Here is a 20,031-nt window from a genome sequence, read left to right as displayed (position 1 = left end):
GCACAAACATCGCTATGACATGAAGTAGTATGGAAGTACTATATAGCTACACAGGCTGCGTTTGTTGAAGCAAAAATGTACAAAAGGAACACAAAGCTTGTTGTATGTCATGATTTATAGAACCACATTGAGCAAAAAAAGGTAGCAGTGCTTCTCAAGAGGTTTAGGATTGACCCCTGATTTTTGGATTGCTCTGTAAACTTGTATATTGCTACTGTCTTCGTTTTGTTGATTTGTTTCATTGATTGCTCGCTTGTTTGCTTGCTGGTTTTGTTTGGATTGCAGTGCTTGTCGTGCTTGATCAGTTTCCATCTCATGCGTTATCGATTTTTTTGAATCGATGCTTTTAGGGCATGTATCGACCCAGAAGCTTCTCAATCTATTCATTCACTGTCGGTCACACTTCACTCCGGAGATGGATCATCAAAAGACTTTTATCTTTTTAAAGTTGTTGATCAACCCAAAAACCGGTCATGATAGTTGGTAAAACTTTTAATAAAGAAAAGCTTTCCTCCCTGTTGAATTTTTCTTTTCTTTCTTTTCAAAGTCCACCGCCCGTACACACAAGGTTGTTGCTGGTTTTTCTGTAGGGTACAGTGTAGCTATGCATTCAAGGTCTACTAACTTCTAGAATAATTGTTTTCTTTATCAAAAAACATGGAAGAAAACATCACCCTGTATGTAGCATTTTCGCTCCAAAGTTTGAAAAGCAAAAGGAAGAACGCCACAACTCGCGAGAAGTTCCAAATACCACAACGACCGCGACCGCGACTCCAAAGACCAAAGAAAGTTGAGACAGGCACAAGAACCCTAGAAACAGAGCGCGCATGCCATGATCAAAGCCCTAGAAAAGATCGAAACAAAAAAAAGGCAGGGAGCTGTCAATCCACCAATCTCCCAACCCCTCATCTTCTCTTCTTTTTTCTTCTGCCCCTTTTTTTTTCGTGAGTGCGCTCGCCTTTGTTACGTGGTGTGGAGCCTTGTACTGCAAAAGAGATACTATACCAATGTCGTGGAGAGCCAGCCCAGTCCGGCCAGCCATCCACATGGAGTCCGGAATTGGAAGTGGAATTCGAAGGATTCTAAGGAGGAACCCTAAAATCAGCAGAGCACCAGTAGTACTCAGGCAGGACAGACTCGTGAGTGGCCGGCACACACCACGCCCACGCAGAGAACTTGTCTCTAATAAAGCACTGGTGTAAAAGCTCGCAGGGCCTTCTTTTTAGAATTGTGCTTCTTCCTATCCACATTTTCGCTCTAAAGTCGTGGCTTTCTTTTTTATTATAAAAAAGAACTGGAAATTATTATTTTGTTGCACTGACCACTGGCAGCCACGCACGAGGGCTGCCCTGCCACCATTTTGATTTTTAATGTTTTCCTTCGCTTTTTTTTTTCTACGTCCAGGGAGCACGGGCCACCAACGCTGACCGGTATATGCCCGCGAATAATCACAGCTTTTCGAAAATTTGAAAGGAGGGAAAAAGAAGAAGAAAGTTCCCTCCATTTTCATGTGGTGGCGAAGATGGCGTCGATTCGTACGGCCAGTGGATCCATCACCTGTGCGCTTCCGTGCGCCTCCAAACCATTGGGGGCATGTGTAATTCGTTGAATAGATAGAGAGCGTCTTTGTTTGATCACCGCCTCTTAGAGCTCGTAAGCTAGCGTGGTTTGCTCCATGATAGACAAGAAAACCAGCTAACCCTACACGATTTGGTCGCAAAAGGGCAGTAGTTCTCATGATTCCGGATAGAAATCTCAAATCTTTCCTCCCCCATCTCCGGCATTTGTGAGAAAGCGACACACTGATATGGGCTTGCTGCTTGTGTGGGGCACAGCGGCAGCAGCAGTGCTCTCAGCAGCAGCAAAAAAGTGTGCTTCATTTCATGTTCATGTCATGCTTGTGGGGGAGAACAGCGAGTTGCATCAGCGATTGTGACACTATGTTAGCTATGTGAGATGACAGGCCGGAAAACACAGACTCTCACACACACACATTTCTTGAGTGGGAGATCAACAGTTAACCGATCAAATCCACCACCTTTTCCATGAGCTCGCCATCCATGTGTGTACACCGGTATACAGGGAAAAATCGGACGGGATGGACAAAGGAAATGGACCCGGGATGGCGATTTCTAAGGCGTCAGTCAGATCTTTCAGGTTGGGTGACAACGAAAGAAAGTCCAAAGCGCCCAAAGGATGACGGCTGCTAAAGTTTTGTTTGCCATGGCTTGCTGTGGAGCTACAAATCTGAAATACTTTCTGGGTTTATAGATGATGAGGTCATGGGTGTCCAAACTGGAGCTTTTTCTACCGTGTACAGTTGAAATCTATGACAAGAAAGAACAACAAGACGATGAATTGGGCAAAGGGTTCCCGTTTAGCAAGAACAAAGGAGCGAATCTCTGGTTTTCTCGTTTCGTGTGTGTGTGAAGTTGCGGCCATCGAATGGAAGTATACAATTATAATATATATCCAGACGCCAACGCAGGGCTTGTTTGTGGGAGCTTTGGCGTATATAATATGGTGATCTTTCACTTCATATAACATATGTACGAAGACTCGACCATCTTGACAGGACACCACTAGGACACTAGTTGCATTGTTTGGGCATTACACACAATCAACAAGGGGAGAGGCATCCAATCCAATCCAATTGCTGTGTAAGGTAAGATCCAGTCCAGGGCATTTTGAGGGTTTTCCTTTTCTCCTTTATGAATTATTGGAGCTTGCTGAGGGGTACTATTACTGCTTGCAAGGGAGCAGGGGGCCCCAACAAACAACAAAGAAAAAAACACCCCAGAAAAGAAAATCAAAGCAAAACAAGAGAGGAAAACTTTGAAAAAATAAATTAAAATAATTCTTTAAACACCATGGAGCAATATGAAGAAGCCAAAGGTAGGTCACCTGCCCTCTATACAACTTTTGTAACCTAATAATTCTAAAGCCAAGACATGAGCACATACATATCTTTTATTTGCATTAGGTATGGCCCAGCCCACTTTTAGTATGTAGCAGGAAGAGTGTTTAGGGCAGCAGTTCACTTTTCCCTCTAATTTACCACAAAAGGTAATAAAATTCAAAAAGTTTAAATTGAACTTCAGAGTTAACCAGTGCCAATTAGTTTCTCCTGCCGCCACCCTCTGCTCAGAAGGAGCTATAGTAAGTGAGAAAGCACGAGCCTTCAGTTTTGGAAGGGAGAGCTTTCACTGACCTCGTTGTCAAAGACGTCAAAAGTACAATGCCCACCAAGATGATTGTTAGGGTTCCTGGGCTTCGTCCTCCTTCCTCCCCTGTTTACTAGGTCTCTCTCTCTCTCTCTCTCTCTTTCTCTCTCATTTTTTCTTCCTCCTCCAGCTCGCTTGTCCGCTTTGCTGGTTGAGTGGGCGATCGCCCGGCGCGCGCGCGCGCGCCCCTTGTATATAAGATAAAGCACGCATTCTTCTTCATCTTCTCTTCTCCTTCTCGAGGCTTTTGTTCGTCTTGCTCAAGGCCGCGAGCATTCATTGTGGCGCACAAACAAACAAAGAGGCGAGGCCGAGTGGTGCTTGTCCGATTGCGAGGCGGCCTCGTAGAGTGTTGTCGGTCGGACAGGGCGGGGATCTGCAGATGATTTGCTAGAACAAACACCACATCAGTAGCAGCTCTAGCAGCAGCAGAGCAGCAGTATAGCAGGCCACCCCACAACAAAAACAAGCGCACGAAGAACAAAAAGGAGGTGAGCAAACAAGCAAGCGAGAAAAGCGAGCTAGAAAAGCTTTCCCTCTCTCTCTCTCTCCCCAATCCAATCCAATCCAGCAGCTAGGCAATCTCTCACAGTGCTTACCTCTAGAACTTCGCTTCTCCACTTTTGTGTTTGTTTCTTCTCGTGATCTATCTGGATTGATCCTTCGCTGCTCCTGCAGAGATCAAAATTAATGGTCGCGCGAGGGAGACGGTCCAAAAGGAGGAGAGGGAGGAGGCCAGAGTCCGACCTTGGAAGAGGAGCTGGAACTGGAGGAGCCGGCGCTGCTGCCGCTTGAGATGTATGGAATGCTCTCTGGCCAACACCATGGAACGTCGTTTCCCGTCTTTCACCAGCAGCAGCAGCAGGAGCTCTACGAGAGGTGCCAGCAGGAGGAGCAAATCTGCCTCAATGGGCTCCTGAGCTCCACCGCCACCACCACCACCACCAGTAGCAGCAGCAGCGGTAGCAGCCATAGCCACAGCCACGCTGCGGTGTTCTTGAGCAGCAACAAGTCCTTGAAAGCTGCGCTGAGCAGCAACAATATCACCGGCAGCAACAGCAACAGCAGCTGGGAAGTCGCCACTGCCACTGCCACTGCTGCTGGTGCTGCTGCGAGGACTGGACAGCAGCTGCCAGAGCGGGAACACTTCCACCACCACCACCAGCACTACAACCACAACCAACAGTTGTTAGCGATAGATTCAACAGGAGTGATTAGCAGCACTACCGCCGGTGGTGGATTCGCCGGAGAGCCAACTTCCGTTCTGGATCTTCGCAGCCCAAGCCCCAACAATTCTCGCGCGCTCGGCTCGGCCTCTTCCTCCTCGGCCATCCGGAACAATACCAAGAAGGCAGGAGCCTCCTCCTCTTCCTCGTCGGATTGCAACAATAGCACCACCGATGCTGCCAAGGTGAAGTCCAGAGGGAATCATCACCAGGAGCAGCAGCAGCAGCGGCAGCAGCAGCAGATATCTTCCTCGTTTGCGCAGTCGTCGTCCTCGGCGGATCTACAGGATGAATTGGAGCAGGCCGTGGCAGCAGCGTCGAGTGGTTATGGACTGTCGCTCTTCTACTCTGGCCAAGGAATTCGCCAGATGGAGAATTACGGTGGATACGAGCAGCAGCAGCAGCAGCAGCAGCAGCAACAACAACAACAGCAGCCTCCGCAGGAACTTCTCCATCAGCAGCACCAAGGCAGGAGCGATCAGTGGCTGCTCCAAGACGTGGTCGGAGCCCAGCAGGACGAGTTGCTTGTCCACCATCTCCACCAGCAGCAACACTTGCTCCCCGAGAAGCAAAAGCTGGAAGAGCTTGAGAGCGAGTTGCTTGGGAGTTGCCCTTCACCTGGAGTACCACCAGCAGCTCCAGCACCTGATCCGTCTATCATACGGTGGCTGTTTGAAGAGCCTTTCAGCGGTTCCGCGGCAGCCGCAGGGGCAGCAGATGTGAACGTAATTCCGCCTCCTCCACCATGGCAGCAGCAGGTGATGATGATGGTAAAGCAGGAGCAGCAACAGCAGCTCTCCTCGTCCTCGTCAACCAGCTCGCTTCCCCCGCATCTTGCTCATCTCGAGAGCTTTACACGGAGGACACTACCGTTGGTATCATCGGGAGCTCCTCTGTTCCACCACCCCCATCCCATGCAGTTTCAAGACCCCCTGGCTATGAATTCCTTGTGGCAGCAGCAGCAGCAGCAGCAGCAGCAACAGCATAATCTTCAGATTGGTCTGGAGCACCAGCAGCAGCACAGGGAACCGTTCTTACTTGGAATGCTTCAAGATGAGCAGCACCAGCAGCACATGCCCAACTTGTTCGGACAAGCTCCCAGCTTCATGCGAGCTTCTTCACCAAGGGCTCTCCACCCCGGGCTGTTTGTCGAGAATCCAGGTCCCAGCCCTTTGCAACTCCTCCAGCAGCAGCAGGAGCGAGAGTTGCAACAAGCTGGTAAACGGCAGGCTTCACGGATACCATACGTGGACGAGCACGTCCTGTTGAGGCCGCAGCCGCTGCCGCCGAGCCTCAAGAGAGAGCAGCAGGAGCTTCAACACCCGTCGAGCAAGGTGGCGAGGCTGTCTCCACCGAATGCCCAACCGGGGCATCCGTTACAACAGCACGTCTTAAGCTCGAATTCCGGAGCGTTTCCGAGCAGGTTGTTGCTGCATGCGGCAGAGGCCTGCGAGAGCGGTCAGGACGAACTCGCCCAGTCGATATTGGCGCGGCTCAATGATCACCACCACCACCAAGTTTTCCTGCAACAACAGGAGCACCATCAGAATCAACAGTTCCATAAGCTCCAACCTCCAGCTTATCGAATCGGCCTCCTCTTCAGGGATATCCTCGCGGAGAGGCTGTCCAAGAGGAAAGCACGGAGTTCCACTCCAGCTCCCGCTTCGACGGATGCGACGGAGGTCGTCGAGCGGATTGCTGCTTGCAAGAGCCTGTATGACACCTCCACTCTGCTCAAGTGTGCACACTTCATCGCCAACCAGGCCATCGCCGAGGCCATCGAGTCCGAGGAATGCGTGCACATCCTCGATCTGTCCGAAGCAGCCAACTCGCCCTCAATGAACTCTTCCTTCGGGGGCCAGTGGTCATCCTTCGTAGCCTCCACCCTCGAGCAGAAGCTCCCCAGGCCGATCAAGATTCGAATAACTCTGACCAGCACCCGCCAGCATGCACTCTACTTCGCCTTGGAGAGCTTGAGAGAGCTGGCTCGGGACCATCCCAAGAATGCCGGATGCGCGGAGTTTGAGTTCTGTGGCGTGCTAACACGGTCCGGAAGTCCGTTGAGCTTGTCCGACATGGGCCTTAAGGTGCACGAGGTGCTCGTCGTCAACTTTGTGTTCGGACTTCACAAGTTGGTACCTGTTGCCGAGGCACTGGATTCCATCCGAGCTTCCCACCCGAAGATAGTGTTGCTTGTCGAGCAGGAGATGGAGCCACAGCCTTCGTTCATCGAACGCTTCCGAGAAGGCTTGGACTACTACACGGCACTGGCAGAGTGTGTTGCTGCTTCAGAGGAATGCTCCCTGAAGGAAGCAGACAAAGTTGAACAGCTGGTATGGAAGCCCGAGGTCGAAGAGCTGCTCGCTGGAAATTTGGAGCACCAGCGGCTGGAGAAATGGAACCTGTGGATGAGTCACGCCGGCCTGTGCTGCTCCAAACTCAGTGACATGTGCGAGAAGCTTGCGCTCGGCCTGTTCAACTTCGAGAAGGCCGGTAATAACAAGACCAGGGGATTTGACCTCGTCAAGGACGACGGAAGCCTGCTGCTCGGTTTCCAAGGAAAGGTCTTAGCTTCTGCGTCTGCCTGGAAATGCTGCTGAACCTGGTTGGTCGTAGGGTTGATTATTGACAAAGCTTCCCGGCTTGTAGCAAAGTGCTGGCTGGCTATTTTCTTGCTAGGTACCTGAGAGGCTTGTTTGTAGATGAAAACTCGATAAAGTCACCAAAGAAAGCTTCAATTACCAGATTTCGTTGCCTACAATGTACAAGATCACGTAAACTCACAGCATCCGTTGTTTCTGAAAGAGCGAAGAGCCAACTTTTCACGGGGTCAGGAAACAATGAAAGACGTACAGTATTTAGTCGTCAAGATAGTTGGGAATGTTCGGTTCTCGTCTTGTTTTCAAGGCAGCCAGCTTCCCTTGTCCTTTAAAAACATCCATGTCCAGTATGTGGGAGATTGAGAGCTTATGATCGTGTATCAACTGATATGCATCCTCCCAAATAATACCGCCCGAGTTTTTCACCCACAGATTCATGGCGTCATCTATTGTCAAATCTTCGAGATCAACGTCTTCAAGGTTCATCTCCCTTAGAACGTACTTAAGGTGCCCTGCACAAGGAAATTTCAGTACGCATATTTTCAGAAGACGGGACTTACCCGGAGCAGGGTCTCCCCGGCGCCTGCGTTTGAATTCGGCATGCTTCTGCTTGCACTCGTCCACAAAAGCCTCCAGAATGCCACGACTAGGAAATCCTACTTCATACTCTTCCGGATATCTTCCAGAGGCATCAACCAATTTCACCTCGTCGGGATGTAAATAACGAAGATTGCGTTCCTTGTCAGGGAGTTTACCCTGACCACGCTGCACCTGCAAAACGAGTAAAAATGTTGAGATGTTTCGGCCTATATAGACCAACCTCTTTGGGAACTCTTGGCACCTGCAACATGGAAGTATTAGGCCTCGACAAGGATTAGAACATTCTTACCAGTTCAGCCACCTTTACGTCGGTCTCCTCTCTCGTAACTAGATCTTTCACGCGAACATTTCCCTCTTCCCACTCTCTTATGCCCAAGAGAATCATGCGTTTTGCATCTATTCTTGATGCATAATTGAATACCCTGCATACCAACCATGAGAACTCCGGAAAGGACACAGGAAAACATACCATTTCAGTTTTTTGTTTTCTAAAATCATATCAACAGTACGTCCAGCCGAGCGCAGCCGCGACACAATGTTGCACGCATGACAGCGGAGCTCCTCATCCAAGACGAACACAACGTCGTCAACCTCGTGTCCGAGAACTGGCGATAGATTGCATTCGTTTAAAAGCTGGAAAGCAACAAAAACTTACTTTGTCAAGTTAGCAAGAAGCCAAATCTTACATCTACAATAACTGCATCCCCAAAACCAAATCCGCAGGCGGGTATCGAAGGGCCTCCAAAATTTGAAATAAGCTTATCGTATCGACCACCACCACAGATTGCACGAAATTTCCCTTGCGTATCAAATGCCTAGAAAGTTGGTGTAAGCAGTAGAGAAAACAATATAACCCGAACAGACCTCAAATACGATACCCGTGTAGTATGACAGTCCCCGCACTATTCCCAAATCTACAACTAGCCACTCGTCGTAGCCATAAGCTTTTGACAAAGCAAACAACTTCTTCATTTCCAAAAATGCCTCGCTTGAAGACCCAATTAATTCTGTTACGAAAAAAACAAGAGTGAAAACGAAATGTAAAAAACTTTACAAAACACAAACTTCTTACCTTGAATATCATCAAGGTTTTTAAGTAGTATAGCATGTCTAATTCCATTGATAGCCGTGGAAGAGAGTCCCAGGTCCATGAGTTGTTGGTCGACTTCCTCTTTGGAGATCTTGCTGATCTAGAAGACACAAAAGTGCTGCATGAAGTCTATTAGAGATCTCGGAAAGAGGGGGATAAAAAGAAAGAAAAAGTTCCCTACCTTATCTACAACTACACATACACTGTTGAATTTGTCCTGTGGAACAGAATATCGATCTAAAACAGCTTGGAGCACCTGTCAGTTTATCGTCAGATAAAAAACAAAAAAAAATCTCGGGTCTGACCTTACGATTAGAGACACGTATCCGCACATCATTTGCGGTGAACCCCATGCTAGTGAATAAAGTGACAATAGCTGCAAGGAGTTCAGCTTCTGCCTGCGGGCACAACGATCTGTAACTCCAACATTCAAAACAAGTTTCTACCTCAACGCCAGGCACCCCAAATATGTCCATGTTCCATTGATAATGTTCTCTTCTTCTTCCCTTCGTCATTCTCTCATAACGCCAGCACTGGCCAATCGTAAACCATCGCAGAGGGAAAACGAGCGATTTCCTGCAGAAGACGTCAAATGCATCAATCTCATCTTCAGGAACTGAATGCTAGCTAAACACAAAAGCAGAACAAACACTTGCCTCCATACATTCATATCAGTACAGCATGCGGCTTTATATTCATGCAAAACAACCTCACAACTGCAACACGAGATGAGAAATAAGAGAGTTAGATACACACCCCTTTTGGATGATAAGCCTTGCTATCGACGGCGTAATTTCTGGTCGCAAGCATAGTCTGCGCCCAGATTTGTCTTCAAAATTATAGAGCTGAAACCAACAGAAAGAGCGCAAGGAAAAGCTAAAAGATAAGAATGTAGCGCTTCATACCTGCTGTGTAATCTCTTCTCCAGCTTTTCTGATGTATAGAGCTTCCGACTCCACCACCGGAAAGTCCACCTCCTCAAATCCAAATAATCTTGAGACCTGGAAGCGCGAGAGAAGAAAAAAGAAAAAATAATAAGCATTCTATCGTGTAGCTTGGCATACCTCTTTAAAATGCGAGAACAGCCAGTTCCTCAGCAGCATCAGCGGCGGGGCGAAATCCCTTGTCCCGCGCGGCGGATTCAAATCGATAGACACCTCCTCCTTGACGCGAGCCTCGAAAGACTTCTTCGGCTCCTCATAGGTGTCGTGCGCTATTGCCGCCAGGATGCTCAAGCTCCTGGACGCTGCGCAAGCCGCATTCTCAAAACAATCGAGCAATCCTCACAAATACCTCGGCCAGGAGCGCGCAAGGAGCCATAATCCGCCAGGAGATGCGCGCCAGGCAGCGCCAGTGGCATTCGCGCGTTGCCGGTAGCGCTCCACAGCGGCAACGCCATTCGCTGCATTAAACCCTAGAGCTCGCAACTTAGAACACCAAAACAAGGCTTTATAGAAGGGTTTTAAAAAGTAGCGATATCCGTTAAGAGAATATGTTACATTCTCTCTGGACAACCTATTGTCCTCTAATGTCCATGGGAAAACTATTGTCCATGGAGTCGCGGAGCTTCCATAGTTTTTAGTATAGCTAGGATCTATCACGTCAAAAATATTTGCCTGCCGAGAGAACGTCTTGCATCCTTGGTAAGCTCGTGAGCCACTCGGCGGCCATGGCGGCGGCGTTCTTCTCGGCTTGCTTCTTCGACTCGGCGGGCTCGCCAATAAATTTCTTGCCTCGGACAACCACGCACGATATGAACTGAGACCCCGACGATCTCGTCTGGTACGTTGGAACCGCAAAGCCTGCTCGCTGGACCAAAGTTTGGAGAATTCCTTTGGTGTCTGGAGTGCCTTTGTCTTGGAGCTCCGCCGAGCCTTTGGAGAAGCCGCTGCCTTTGGTGGCCCGGCCAAAGACGAAGCTGCCCGAGCAGTCGTCCCCTCGCATGAGCTCGAAGGCAGCGTCCACGAGCTCCTTGTTCTCCGTGTAGATGTCCATGGAGGGATTAGCCAGCTGCGAGTGAGAGAAAAGTGAGAGGAGTGTCGAGTTTGAGACAGAGCTCACCTTTCGGAGGATTAGTTTGTCCATCTCCTGGCGAAGTCTCATGACAGTGTTCGCTACGTCTACTTTCATGAAGAACTCCAAGTAGCTCCCTTGCATAAGAATGTGTCCAGGCTAGCAGCAGTATCGAAGTGAGAAGAAGGTAAAAGAAAATCCAAGAGAGCATACCGCGTGGCCATCGATCAATTTGCCTCCAAACAGCAAAAGCGTTGAATCTGAAATGCAGGTTGAATCACGGACCATCACGCTTGACATTTTGATCTTCTCGCTGTACATTAGCCAGGGATTTTTAGGATTGAAGTCCCTGGAGTTTACCGAACTCTACGAACAAAATGACAAGTTAGAGGTAGAAAAACAGGACAAAATCCCACTTACAGCACTAAGCAAAACTTGGCCATCCTCGATGGTTTTATACAACACAGACTTTTGTTTTTTCTGCTCAAACATTCAAATAGACAAGCTTAGAGAACTTTGAAAATAGAAAATACACACTTACCATCACGGAGGCAACTCCAGGGAACAAACCCGAGCAGATGACAGCCCTTAAGACAACCGGGTCTTGACTATACCTGTTGAAAAATCCCAGGTCATCCGTGATAAGCCCTGCCGTTGTCAAGAGCCCTATAAATTGCTTCCGGAGAGAACTCATTCCTAGCAATGTTTGCATTGATAGGAAGTTCTTCCAACAATATGAAGACGCCACCTGGTTGCTCATTGCGGCTTCCCACCCTTCAAAGGCTCGAACGAGGCCTATATGATCGCTGGCTTCCCGACCAGCAAAATCGTATTTGGCTTGATCTGCTAGCTGTTGAAGTTGGATGGTATGTTAGACGCCGGAGTTTTAGAGCACAAGTTTACTCACATTTCTCTTGTCCATTGGCATAATGAAAGGATCACGAGCAGCTAAACCGGCAGCAATTGTTAGAACAGGGTCTAGGCAGCGGAAGATGGATCCCATTATGAGCATCTTGCCAAGTCGAGGCTCGACTGGCAATAATGCCAGTATTCTTCCTGGAAGGGTGACACAAAATATATTGAAATTGACACAGCTTAACAACGTACCTAAGTCTGTCAATTCCTGCTGTTCATCCAAAGCTCCAATAGTAGTCAAATATTCAAGCGCATTTTTTACCTGAAATACATCGCCAAAAATGTTTGTCAAAAACGACAAGAGACACACTATATATTTACCGCCAGATTTTCAGGTGGTTGCATAGCCTTTGATAGGAACATTGCAACATCTCCAAGCTGCAAACTCTTGATTTGTAAGCATAAAGAATGCAAAGGTGTTCGAAGAAGCTCCGGCAGCTGATATTCCGCAAATGCTTCGTGAACGGCCTTGGGATAGAGATGATAACATTCCCCTGGCTTTACACGTCCTGCTCTTCCTCGACGCTGCAAGACAGAAGTTAGAATAACGCATTTCCATAGAGAAGCAAGAGTATACCTGCCGCGAAGACGCTTTTGATATCCACGTAGGAAGAAGACATGGCGTGTTATTCAAAGCGTCGTAAGACGTCTCCTTGGCTTTCCCCACGTCCACCACAAACACTACGTCATTGATAGTGATACTCGTTTCAGCCATATTAGTTGCCAGCACAATCTTTCGTACACCAGGAGGAGGATGTTCGAAAATAAGTTTCTGCAGAAAAAGAAAAAGAAACATTTAGACACGAACATCGAAATACCACCAAGAAATTAAGCAAGACCAGCCTGTTCTGCTGTGGCCATTGAACCGTGGCATCCCAGAAGGAGAACTTTTCTCGAGTCACCAAGCACAGGGTCCTGCTTGAGCTTGTCCAGTAAAGCACTAATATCCTCCCACCCAGTCATGAAAACCAGGACTGCCCCTTCCCTCGCCTGTTTGCAAATGTGCAATAATGTTGCCTGGATCAAATTGAAGTTCAGAATGTCCGAGTTCCAGCAAGATAAAGACTCCCTTGTGCCGGCGCTCCTGTCGTTATAAGCCTGACTAGCCATCGCCTCCTGAACTTCCGAAATGTTAGAGAAAAAATACGATACAAACACACGCAGATAACCTCGGCAAGTGCGGCCACAGGCGACTTTCTTTTGCGTGCAGCTAGTTGCTTTTGCATTTTCCACAGCTTGTCTTGGCCATAATCGTCAACTTGATTAAATTGATTTAATCTATAGCCCGTCAAATCGAGTACGTCTTCCAGAAAGTGGCTCTTAACAGGGTACGTGAACCCCTGCATGAAAATTACGTTAGTAGAATTTAACAGTATTAACGGGAATTTTGTTCAATACCGGAATGTGCGCAGTTGGTGCTTTAGAAAAGTACTTAGAAAACAACTCCGCGTTCAAGGTTGCGCTCATGAGCACCAGCCTCAGGTCAGGACGTTGAGGAAGAAGCTCCTTCAGAATAACAAGAAGAAAATCTGAGAAAGAAAAAAGACCACGCTCAGCACGGTTTTGAGAAATAAAGAACCTTACCTTCATTCATGCCCCGTTCATGTATCTCATCAACAATCACATGCGTCACACCCTTGAGACTTGGGTCAGTCAACAAGCGTCTCAACAGAATTCCCGTTGTACAAAAAAGCAGTCGGGTATTTCGACTTCTTATACCTTCTAAACGCACTTGATATCCAATCTGAACTCAAAAGCGTCAAGAAACACAGTAAAAGACAGACTTCGATTACCGTTTCGCCTATAACCTCGCCCCTCTCAGAAGCAACTCTTTCAGCCACTGAAACAGCTGAAATACGTCGAGGTTGCGTGCAAATAATGTTACAGCTACCGCCTCTGCCTGCCTCAATCTCTGCCTCCAGAATATATTGTGGAAGCTGAGTTGTTTTACCACATCCTGTTTCTCCTGAAATCACCACAACCTGTAGAAGAATTTCTTGAAACTTTAACAACAAAAAGAACTTCCAACCTGATTTTTCGCAATCACTTCTAGTAGCCCGGCTTTCTCTTTGAAAGAAGGCAAGTTTCTCCGTATAGTCATCATTTTTTGACCCTCTTCGGATTCCTACACAAGATCAATGTCAATAAAAGATGTTTAACACCATCACATAGCACAAACCTCCCATTCTTTCATTTTTGCTTCAAGCCGGCGGCTCCTCTGCATCGTAGTTGTGGGGCTTTCTTCATAACTGCTGGCCGACCTTTCAGGCCCCCTAAGAGCTCTTCTAGACGTGTCAGCTGACATTCTCTTGAGACGCAAATGTTGCTCAAGCAATGCATTCGTTCGTCTGTGCGTCAGTATGGAGAACGAGACCTGTATCGTGCCAGATTAAATCACAAGAACAAAATAAAAGGAAACTACAAATCACCTCTCTTTGAGGACGCTTATCGTCAAGGTCGGGCCTGTAATGCGGCAAAGGCTTCTTGCTTATCGCAACAGCTTTGCCAAACATTTGGCTGCGCAAACAAAGAAGCTAAGCGTCTCAAGTCAATAGGAGAAACCGCTATACATTACCAATGAAGTCCCATTTCTTTGGCGAGAAGTGTCAAAGGCTCGATATATCTTCGATCCCGAGCTTCCCTCGATATGATCTCGGTTTGTTCTTTGTTTCTCAAAAATTTTGTTAGCCGCAAACGCCACTCGTCCAAGTTGACATAGTGGAGATTCTAAAAGAGAGACGCTTTTGGCAAAAGAGAAATCATACACAAACTTACCTCTGCTGGAGGCCCTCCATTTCTATCGTCCAAATCGTCATCCTCGGAATACTCGTAGTAGCCGCGAGGTTGAGCTCGGTTGAATGCCATAGAATGCAATGCCCGGCGTTGCTGCCCGGAGGGAAAATTCGGACTTGGCAAGCTTTGTGGATTGGAGAAAGTCTCCACATCGTTCTGGAAGTAGCTGCTGCTGCTGCTGCTGCCAAAACTACTCCCCGCCTGACCGTCATTCTCTTGCATAAGCCTCCGTAGCCTCTCCCAGTTGGGAATTTGCTCCTGTCCTCTACTACTACTCCTCGCGGCAACATCTAGCCTCCGCCCGCTCCTCAGCGGCGGATGGAATCTCAAAACCCGCAACATCTCACAGGCAACGCGATTGCTGCGAAATCCCCCGCATGCCGGCCAGGCCGTGGATGACTGCCACCTAGAATCCACTATCGCGACCAGCGCGCTCCAGCCCTGAGCAGCATTTTCCACAATGCGTCGAGCTGCGAGACGAACGCTTCGCCAAGAACCCTAAGAATTGCTTAAACCCTAGCAAATTATCGAAGAAAGCCCTGCGCCATCCCAGCCGTCCATCCCGGAGAAATATCCATCGCGCGTCTGTGGCGGATGTGAGGAGGGGCATTCAAACCGATTGAGGGGCGAGAGAGCCCGCTAAAAGAGAGTTTTCAAATGAAAATTTAGGGCTGTTGCGAGCGATGGGGCTGACCCCGGCGCTCCTCCGGGAGCTTAGCATGAAGAAATTCATGAAGAAGACGAAGTACTTGCAGTGGGAGGAGGACAAGCAAATGGAAGGGCATCGCCACCGGATTCGCTCCATGAAGCCGGCGGTGGACAATCAACTCCCTGATCAAGGCCCCAGAAAGGCGCTCGAGCAGAAGAAGGAGCGACTCTGGCAGAGTGAGTGTCTACTTCCTGGCTAGCTCTCGGATTCTCCTCTCCATCTTTCGATCTTAACAACATTTCTTGGAATCGATTCCAAAACATTTTTCATCCCAGATCGATTCCACCAGATTGACATGGACAATCTCTGGTTTTTGACGCGATTGCGCGACATCAAGAACAGAAAGCCAGGATCAATGTGGCGACGCAAGTCCACAGGTCTCATGAGAGGGGAGGCATTCAAGTAAAACTCGACTGATCTTTCCAGTTCTATGGTGGTTTCTTCCTCTCCCTGGGTTCCTCATCCACGCGTTCCATTCACAGATTGAAAGAGCCGAGCGTGAAGCGTCACAAGATCCAGGGAAAGCTAGACCCGCCATTCCAGAGCACGAAGAAAGTTCAGGATCGAGTAGTTCGCAACGCGGTGGAATTTCAGGGAATGGATGAAGAAGGCGAGCGATGGCTGAGGCGATGGATGTCCAAGGACAAAGACGTCCCGATCGACATCCTCGACTACGCCAAATCCAGCCCACTGCCGAGCGTGAGAACGACTCCCAGATCCAAGGCCGTGACGCCACCGCCCAGGGGAAAGAAGAAACCCGAGCCATTCATTGAGCCGGAGGCGGAGGATCTAGCGCCACGGGCGGCCAAGCTCTCGCTCAAGGATCAGCAAACCGCGACGTCTCCAAGAACGCCACTGTGGCAGTGGGATGTCACCGACCAGACGCCGCCATCGTCGAGCCGCTGGAGCTCACCGCCAACATCAACCCGATTCACAACACCACCATCGTCACATCGCTGGAGTATGAGAAGCTGAAAGGGAGCTTTCACCAGAAAAGAGCGATTATGGAAAACACGCTTTTCAGCTTACTATAAACTATATGATCTTGTTTATTAAGGGCAAAAGATTGTTTTTTGTCCAACTTAGCTAATTAAAATTGTATACTAAATGAAAGTTTGAGCTCTCACTATTTGTTAATTTAATATTAATCACTACGTATGGGACATGAATAATTGGTGTAGTCAGGCATAAATTTTCATGGTCTTTCTTAAAACCTTTTCTTTAATTTTCTTTTTATAGAAAAAGCAGGTATTAAAAAATTGTTTCATATGATATAATATTCATGTAAAAGAAAAACTTATTTACATTTAACTCTTGTCTATCTTTTATTATCATCTATAAGTTTAATGCTAAGTCTTAGTTGACCAAGTCTCACTCCTCTGCATTTAGGAACATAATAACATCTATGGTCTCTAGATGTGAACTTTAATGAATTTTAGTCTTGAGCAAATTATCCAACCTTCACTCATCCCATTCTTGATCAAAATGCATAGAAAGATCTAAATAAATTCCTCAAACTCATTATGCCCAAGTTAATTTGTTTGTTTTGAATGTTCCAATAATTTCTCCAACCAATTCTTTCTATTAGCAAGGTTCTTAGTAGGATAAAGTCAAGCATTAAAGAGTTTCATGTTCTTAAGGAAACCTATCTTTAGAGTGCATTAATAGTCTTTTAAATGTAACAATTATGTTTGTTGTGGTGGTTCTTCATTCAAGTCAATGCTACTTGTATTCTTCTTCTTAGTCACATTCACAACAAAATCATAGTAGAGCTTTTGGACTATCTTTTGGCTAACTTTATCTTTATATGTTAATTTTCCACACCAAGACCTTTAAAGAGAAATAGCTAATACTAGAGAATGAACATCAAATTGTAAATTAAGGTACTTTCACTTTACTTTCTCTATGGTAGTATTAAGATGAGCTATTACCTCAATGCACTTTTTGAAGTTATATTGAAATACCTTATTGAGATTGTTCAGCTCAGTCACAACATCTACTAGCAAGTCCAAGAAAAAATGAATTTGGAATAAAAATGATTAAATGAATCAAACAAATCAAAATATTTAAATTGTTTTATCAGCTAATTTCCATTGATTAAGAATGATAAACATCACTTTATAAGCTCTTGAATTTAAACTTCTCAAGATGGTACTACTTAAATCTAAGTATTACTCAAATCCAAGGACGTTTAACCTCAATTATCATAAAACTTTTAACTAATTGGAAAAAAAAGTGCACTCTTGTTCATAAGTTATATTTTTTTTTATATTTAAATTTCATGGATCATATTTCAAGTTATTCTTTTTGATTGTTTACAATCCACCATACTTCACTACAAGTTCATGCCCTCATGAACGAAAGTTAAGAGCTACAACTCTCCCGAGAGTGCCATTCTCTTAACACTTTACCCCTCAATCAATGGTTCTATGCAAGTTTATAATATCATATATTCTGCAACTTAAAATTGAAATTAAAGACAGTTCATGAAAATAAGAAAAATTCATATAGTTAAGTGAATAACTACCTCTACTGGCTAATCCACAAAAATCCTATCTAAAGCAATTTAATCAGGAAAAATATTCAAAAAGCAAAATTTAAAACATTGGAAGTATTTTAATGATAATCACAAATACTATCATAATATAAATATAATAATAATAAATTTTTATCATAATAAAATTAGTAAAATTTAATCATTTTAGCCCTTTTTAATATCACTACATTAGGCATTTTTCCAAAAACATTGTAGCATATTATAAAAAGGTTTAGTATATTTTCTAACACACTTAACTATAGATAAGGACTGCAAGAGAGCTTGATTAAAAATAAGAAAAACTATAAAAAATTTAAGTTTAGATATTTTCATAAAAATATTTTCATAAACAATAACATTTGAGATATGAAAAAAATCTTTAAAATTTCTCTTTTTTAAGAATAAGGTTTCTACTGAAAATAACTAATTGGAAAAGTGAGTTTTAGTAGTGTTCATAATAGGAGAATCACTCAAATATCAATTTAAAAATTTAGTATAATATTATTTAACCTGTGAATAAAGAATTATGCATAATAATAGATGATTCATATATGAAAGGTATTTTTTCAAATTAATATTAAAACCTCATTTTGTTAGTTCAATAAAAGTTTCTAATTAATATAGTTGTGTCAGTTTAATGTTCATTGGTACATTATAACAATAAAACTCATTCATTCTAACTTGATGGAGTAGACTAGATATATATTAGTGTTAAAGCCTGAAAAATAAATACCAACAAAATAAAATATAAATAACTTTGATTTATTTAAATTTATATATCTAAATTTAAATTAAATTTAATGATATTCAAAATTATTGAAATTATAAACTACAATGATATAAATACATAATTTTCCTAAGAGTTCTTGTATTGAGGAACTAGATATTTAGATTCCATATTATAAAGGTAATTTATAATAATCTCATTTTAGACTAGAATTAACTTTATTGTTTGAATTTACTATTTACTAACATTTTTATGTTTATTTATAAAATATGAAGAGATAAATTTCTTATGTTGTATATTTTCCCAGACAAAGAAAAAGAAAAAACCTTAGGCTAAATAGAGTTATACCTAAGGTTAAGCATCCAAAAAAGAAAAACTCAACCTAGGTGAAAAGTAGTTAGAAACAGTTATAAAATCATGTAGTATATAAATAAAACTTAGACGTGTTGAAAAACAACCCCCAACACACTATTATATGAATTTGTATTGAATTAATCATCTTTTCTCCCGCGTATAATTGTTTGTGCAAAGTAGAATTGAAAGAGTGATATATGTTTATCTTTGCTTACACATTTGGGGTTTGAGGTTGAATTCTATTCTATTCTCAATCTTTTTATTTCTCTTCTTTTTCTCTCCTTGTATGTTTTTGTCTTTGTTTATTTGTCACTATTTTGCAGATAAGGGTGAGAACACGAGTATAGGCAAAAAAAACATTACTCACTTTTGGCAATCACAATGGGATATACTGTCACTCTTTAGCTTGAAAAACAATTGAGAGAAAATTGTTTATAAATTCCAAACATGCCCAATACTAGGAATCACAAATAAATATCTTTAGTGATTGCTGTCAAGACCCTTGACAAGATCAAGACTGGAAAATGCAAAAAGACAAAGAGAAAAGCTAGTGGAAACAAAGAAAAGGCCTTAGACTGGCGTTGATTCAGATTGTGGAGAAATGAAACAAGGCTAACCTATATATACTATAGGTTAATGAAGCTCCACCACTCTTGGATCGAGGACGGCCTAAATATAGCTGAGGTCGAGGAGGCGCCACATCATCATCAGGAATGTGGCTCGTGACTCAGGAATCGAGAAGTGTCTCGAGAGTCAGGAATAGGGAAGTGTCTCAAGAGTCAGGAATGTGGTCTGCAGGTCAGGAATCCGGCGAGAGTTAGGAATGTGGCAAGAATTAGGGGATTCCTGATAGCACCCCCTCCTCAAGAACGAGTGGAACGAGGATGTGAACGAGAACGAAGAGGAGGATGAGATGAGTGGCGAGGGATGGGAGATGGAGAAAAAGAATGAGGACTAGGATGAGAAGGATAGCGGCAGTGGAAGTCCTGAACAAGGTCAGGAGAATGAATCAGGTTGTCCGCAGGTTCTCAAGTGCAGTCCTCAGGTCCGTAACCCTTCCATTCCACCAGATAGTAGAGTTTAGACCGTGAAATCTTGGAATCAAGGATGTCCTAAACCTCGTACTCAGACCCATCCTCGAGCTGCACTGGTGGAGACGGAGGAATGACCTGATTTGGAATAGGACTGGGAATATAAGGCTCAAGGAGAGAGGAGTGAAAAACGGGGTGAATTTGACATGAGGA

The 20,031-nt window shown here is 45.0% G+C and overlaps 2 protein-coding genes across 2 annotated transcripts; both read right to left on the bottom strand.

Annotated features, from left to right (window-relative positions):
• Positions 1-7,164: 7,164 nt before the first annotated feature.
• On the bottom strand, positions 7,165-10,147 carry LOC9649723 (histidine--tRNA ligase, chloroplastic/mitochondrial). Its single transcript, XM_002985298.2, has 16 exons — positions 10,034-10,147; positions 9,805-9,986; positions 9,646-9,741; positions 9,497-9,585; positions 9,187-9,316; positions 9,046-9,138; positions 8,922-8,996; positions 8,723-8,840; positions 8,515-8,657; positions 8,337-8,465; positions 8,120-8,283; positions 7,940-8,072; positions 7,871-7,891; positions 7,611-7,821; positions 7,304-7,562; positions 7,165-7,248 (listed from the first exon to the last, which is right to left on the bottom strand). Exons 1-15 carry the CDS (start codon positions 10,137-10,139, stop codon positions 7,309-7,311), a joined length of 1,944 nt encoding a protein of 647 aa, XP_002985344.2. The 5' UTR covers positions 10,140-10,147; the 3' UTR covers positions 7,165-7,248; positions 7,304-7,308.
• A 139-nt stretch (positions 10,148-10,286) lies between these two features.
• LOC9649925 (DExH-box ATP-dependent RNA helicase DExH3) lies at positions 10,287-14,945 on the bottom strand. Its single transcript, XM_024659348.1, has 19 exons — positions 14,444-14,945; positions 14,244-14,395; positions 14,098-14,185; positions 13,848-14,042; positions 13,698-13,793; positions 13,462-13,650; positions 13,253-13,412; positions 13,067-13,197; positions 12,838-13,008; positions 12,512-12,784; positions 12,246-12,440; positions 11,990-12,193; positions 11,861-11,930; positions 11,661-11,809; positions 11,295-11,603; positions 11,174-11,233; positions 10,967-11,119; positions 10,802-10,912; positions 10,287-10,750 (listed from the first exon to the last, which is right to left on the bottom strand). The coding sequence occupies exons 1-19, from the start codon at positions 14,801-14,803 to the stop codon at positions 10,343-10,345; spliced, it is 3,474 nt and encodes a 1,157-aa protein (XP_024515116.1). The 5' UTR covers positions 14,804-14,945; the 3' UTR covers positions 10,287-10,342.
• Between the last annotated feature and the right edge of the window lie 5,086 nt (positions 14,946-20,031).

Source organism: Selaginella moellendorffii, unplaced genomic scaffold (genome assembly GCF_000143415.4).
Source record: "Selaginella moellendorffii unplaced genomic scaffold, v1.0 SELMOscaffold_67, whole genome shotgun sequence".
Lineage (NCBI taxonomy): Eukaryota > Viridiplantae > Streptophyta > Lycopodiopsida > Selaginellales > Selaginellaceae > Selaginella > Selaginella moellendorffii.
The sequence above is the reverse complement of the archived record's forward strand: the minus strand, read 5'-3'. Positions and strand labels throughout refer to the sequence as shown.

What these genes read in the sequence shown, in the direction of transcription:
- LOC9649723 (XM_002985298.2), bottom strand. Translation starts at nt 10,139, where the DNA reads ATGGCGTTGCCGCTGTGGAGCGCTACCGGCAACGCGCGAATGCCACTG. An exon ending in GAGAAGAGATTACACAGCAG is followed by an intron (nt 9,586 to 9,645) that starts GTATGAAGCGCT and finishes TGTTGGTTTCAG; the next exon opens with CTCTATAATTTTGAAGACAA. An exon ending in TGCCAAGAGTTCCCAAAGAG is followed by an intron (nt 7,822 to 7,870) that starts GTTGGTCTATAT and finishes CTCGTTTTGCAG; the next exon opens with GTGCAGCGTGGTCAGGGTAA.
- LOC9649925 (XM_024659348.1), bottom strand. Translation starts at nt 14,803, where the DNA reads ATGTTGCGGGTTTTGAGATTCCATCCGCCGCTGAGGAGCGGGCGGAGG. An exon ending in CAAAAATGAAAGAATGGGAG is followed by an intron (nt 13,794 to 13,847) that starts GTTTGTGCTATG and finishes GATCTTGTGTAG; the next exon opens with GAATCCGAAGAGGGTCAAAA. An exon ending in GCAGGAATTGACAGACTTAG is followed by an intron (nt 11,810 to 11,860) that starts GTACGTTGTTAA and finishes TCACCCTTCCAG; the next exon opens with GAAGAATACTGGCATTATTG.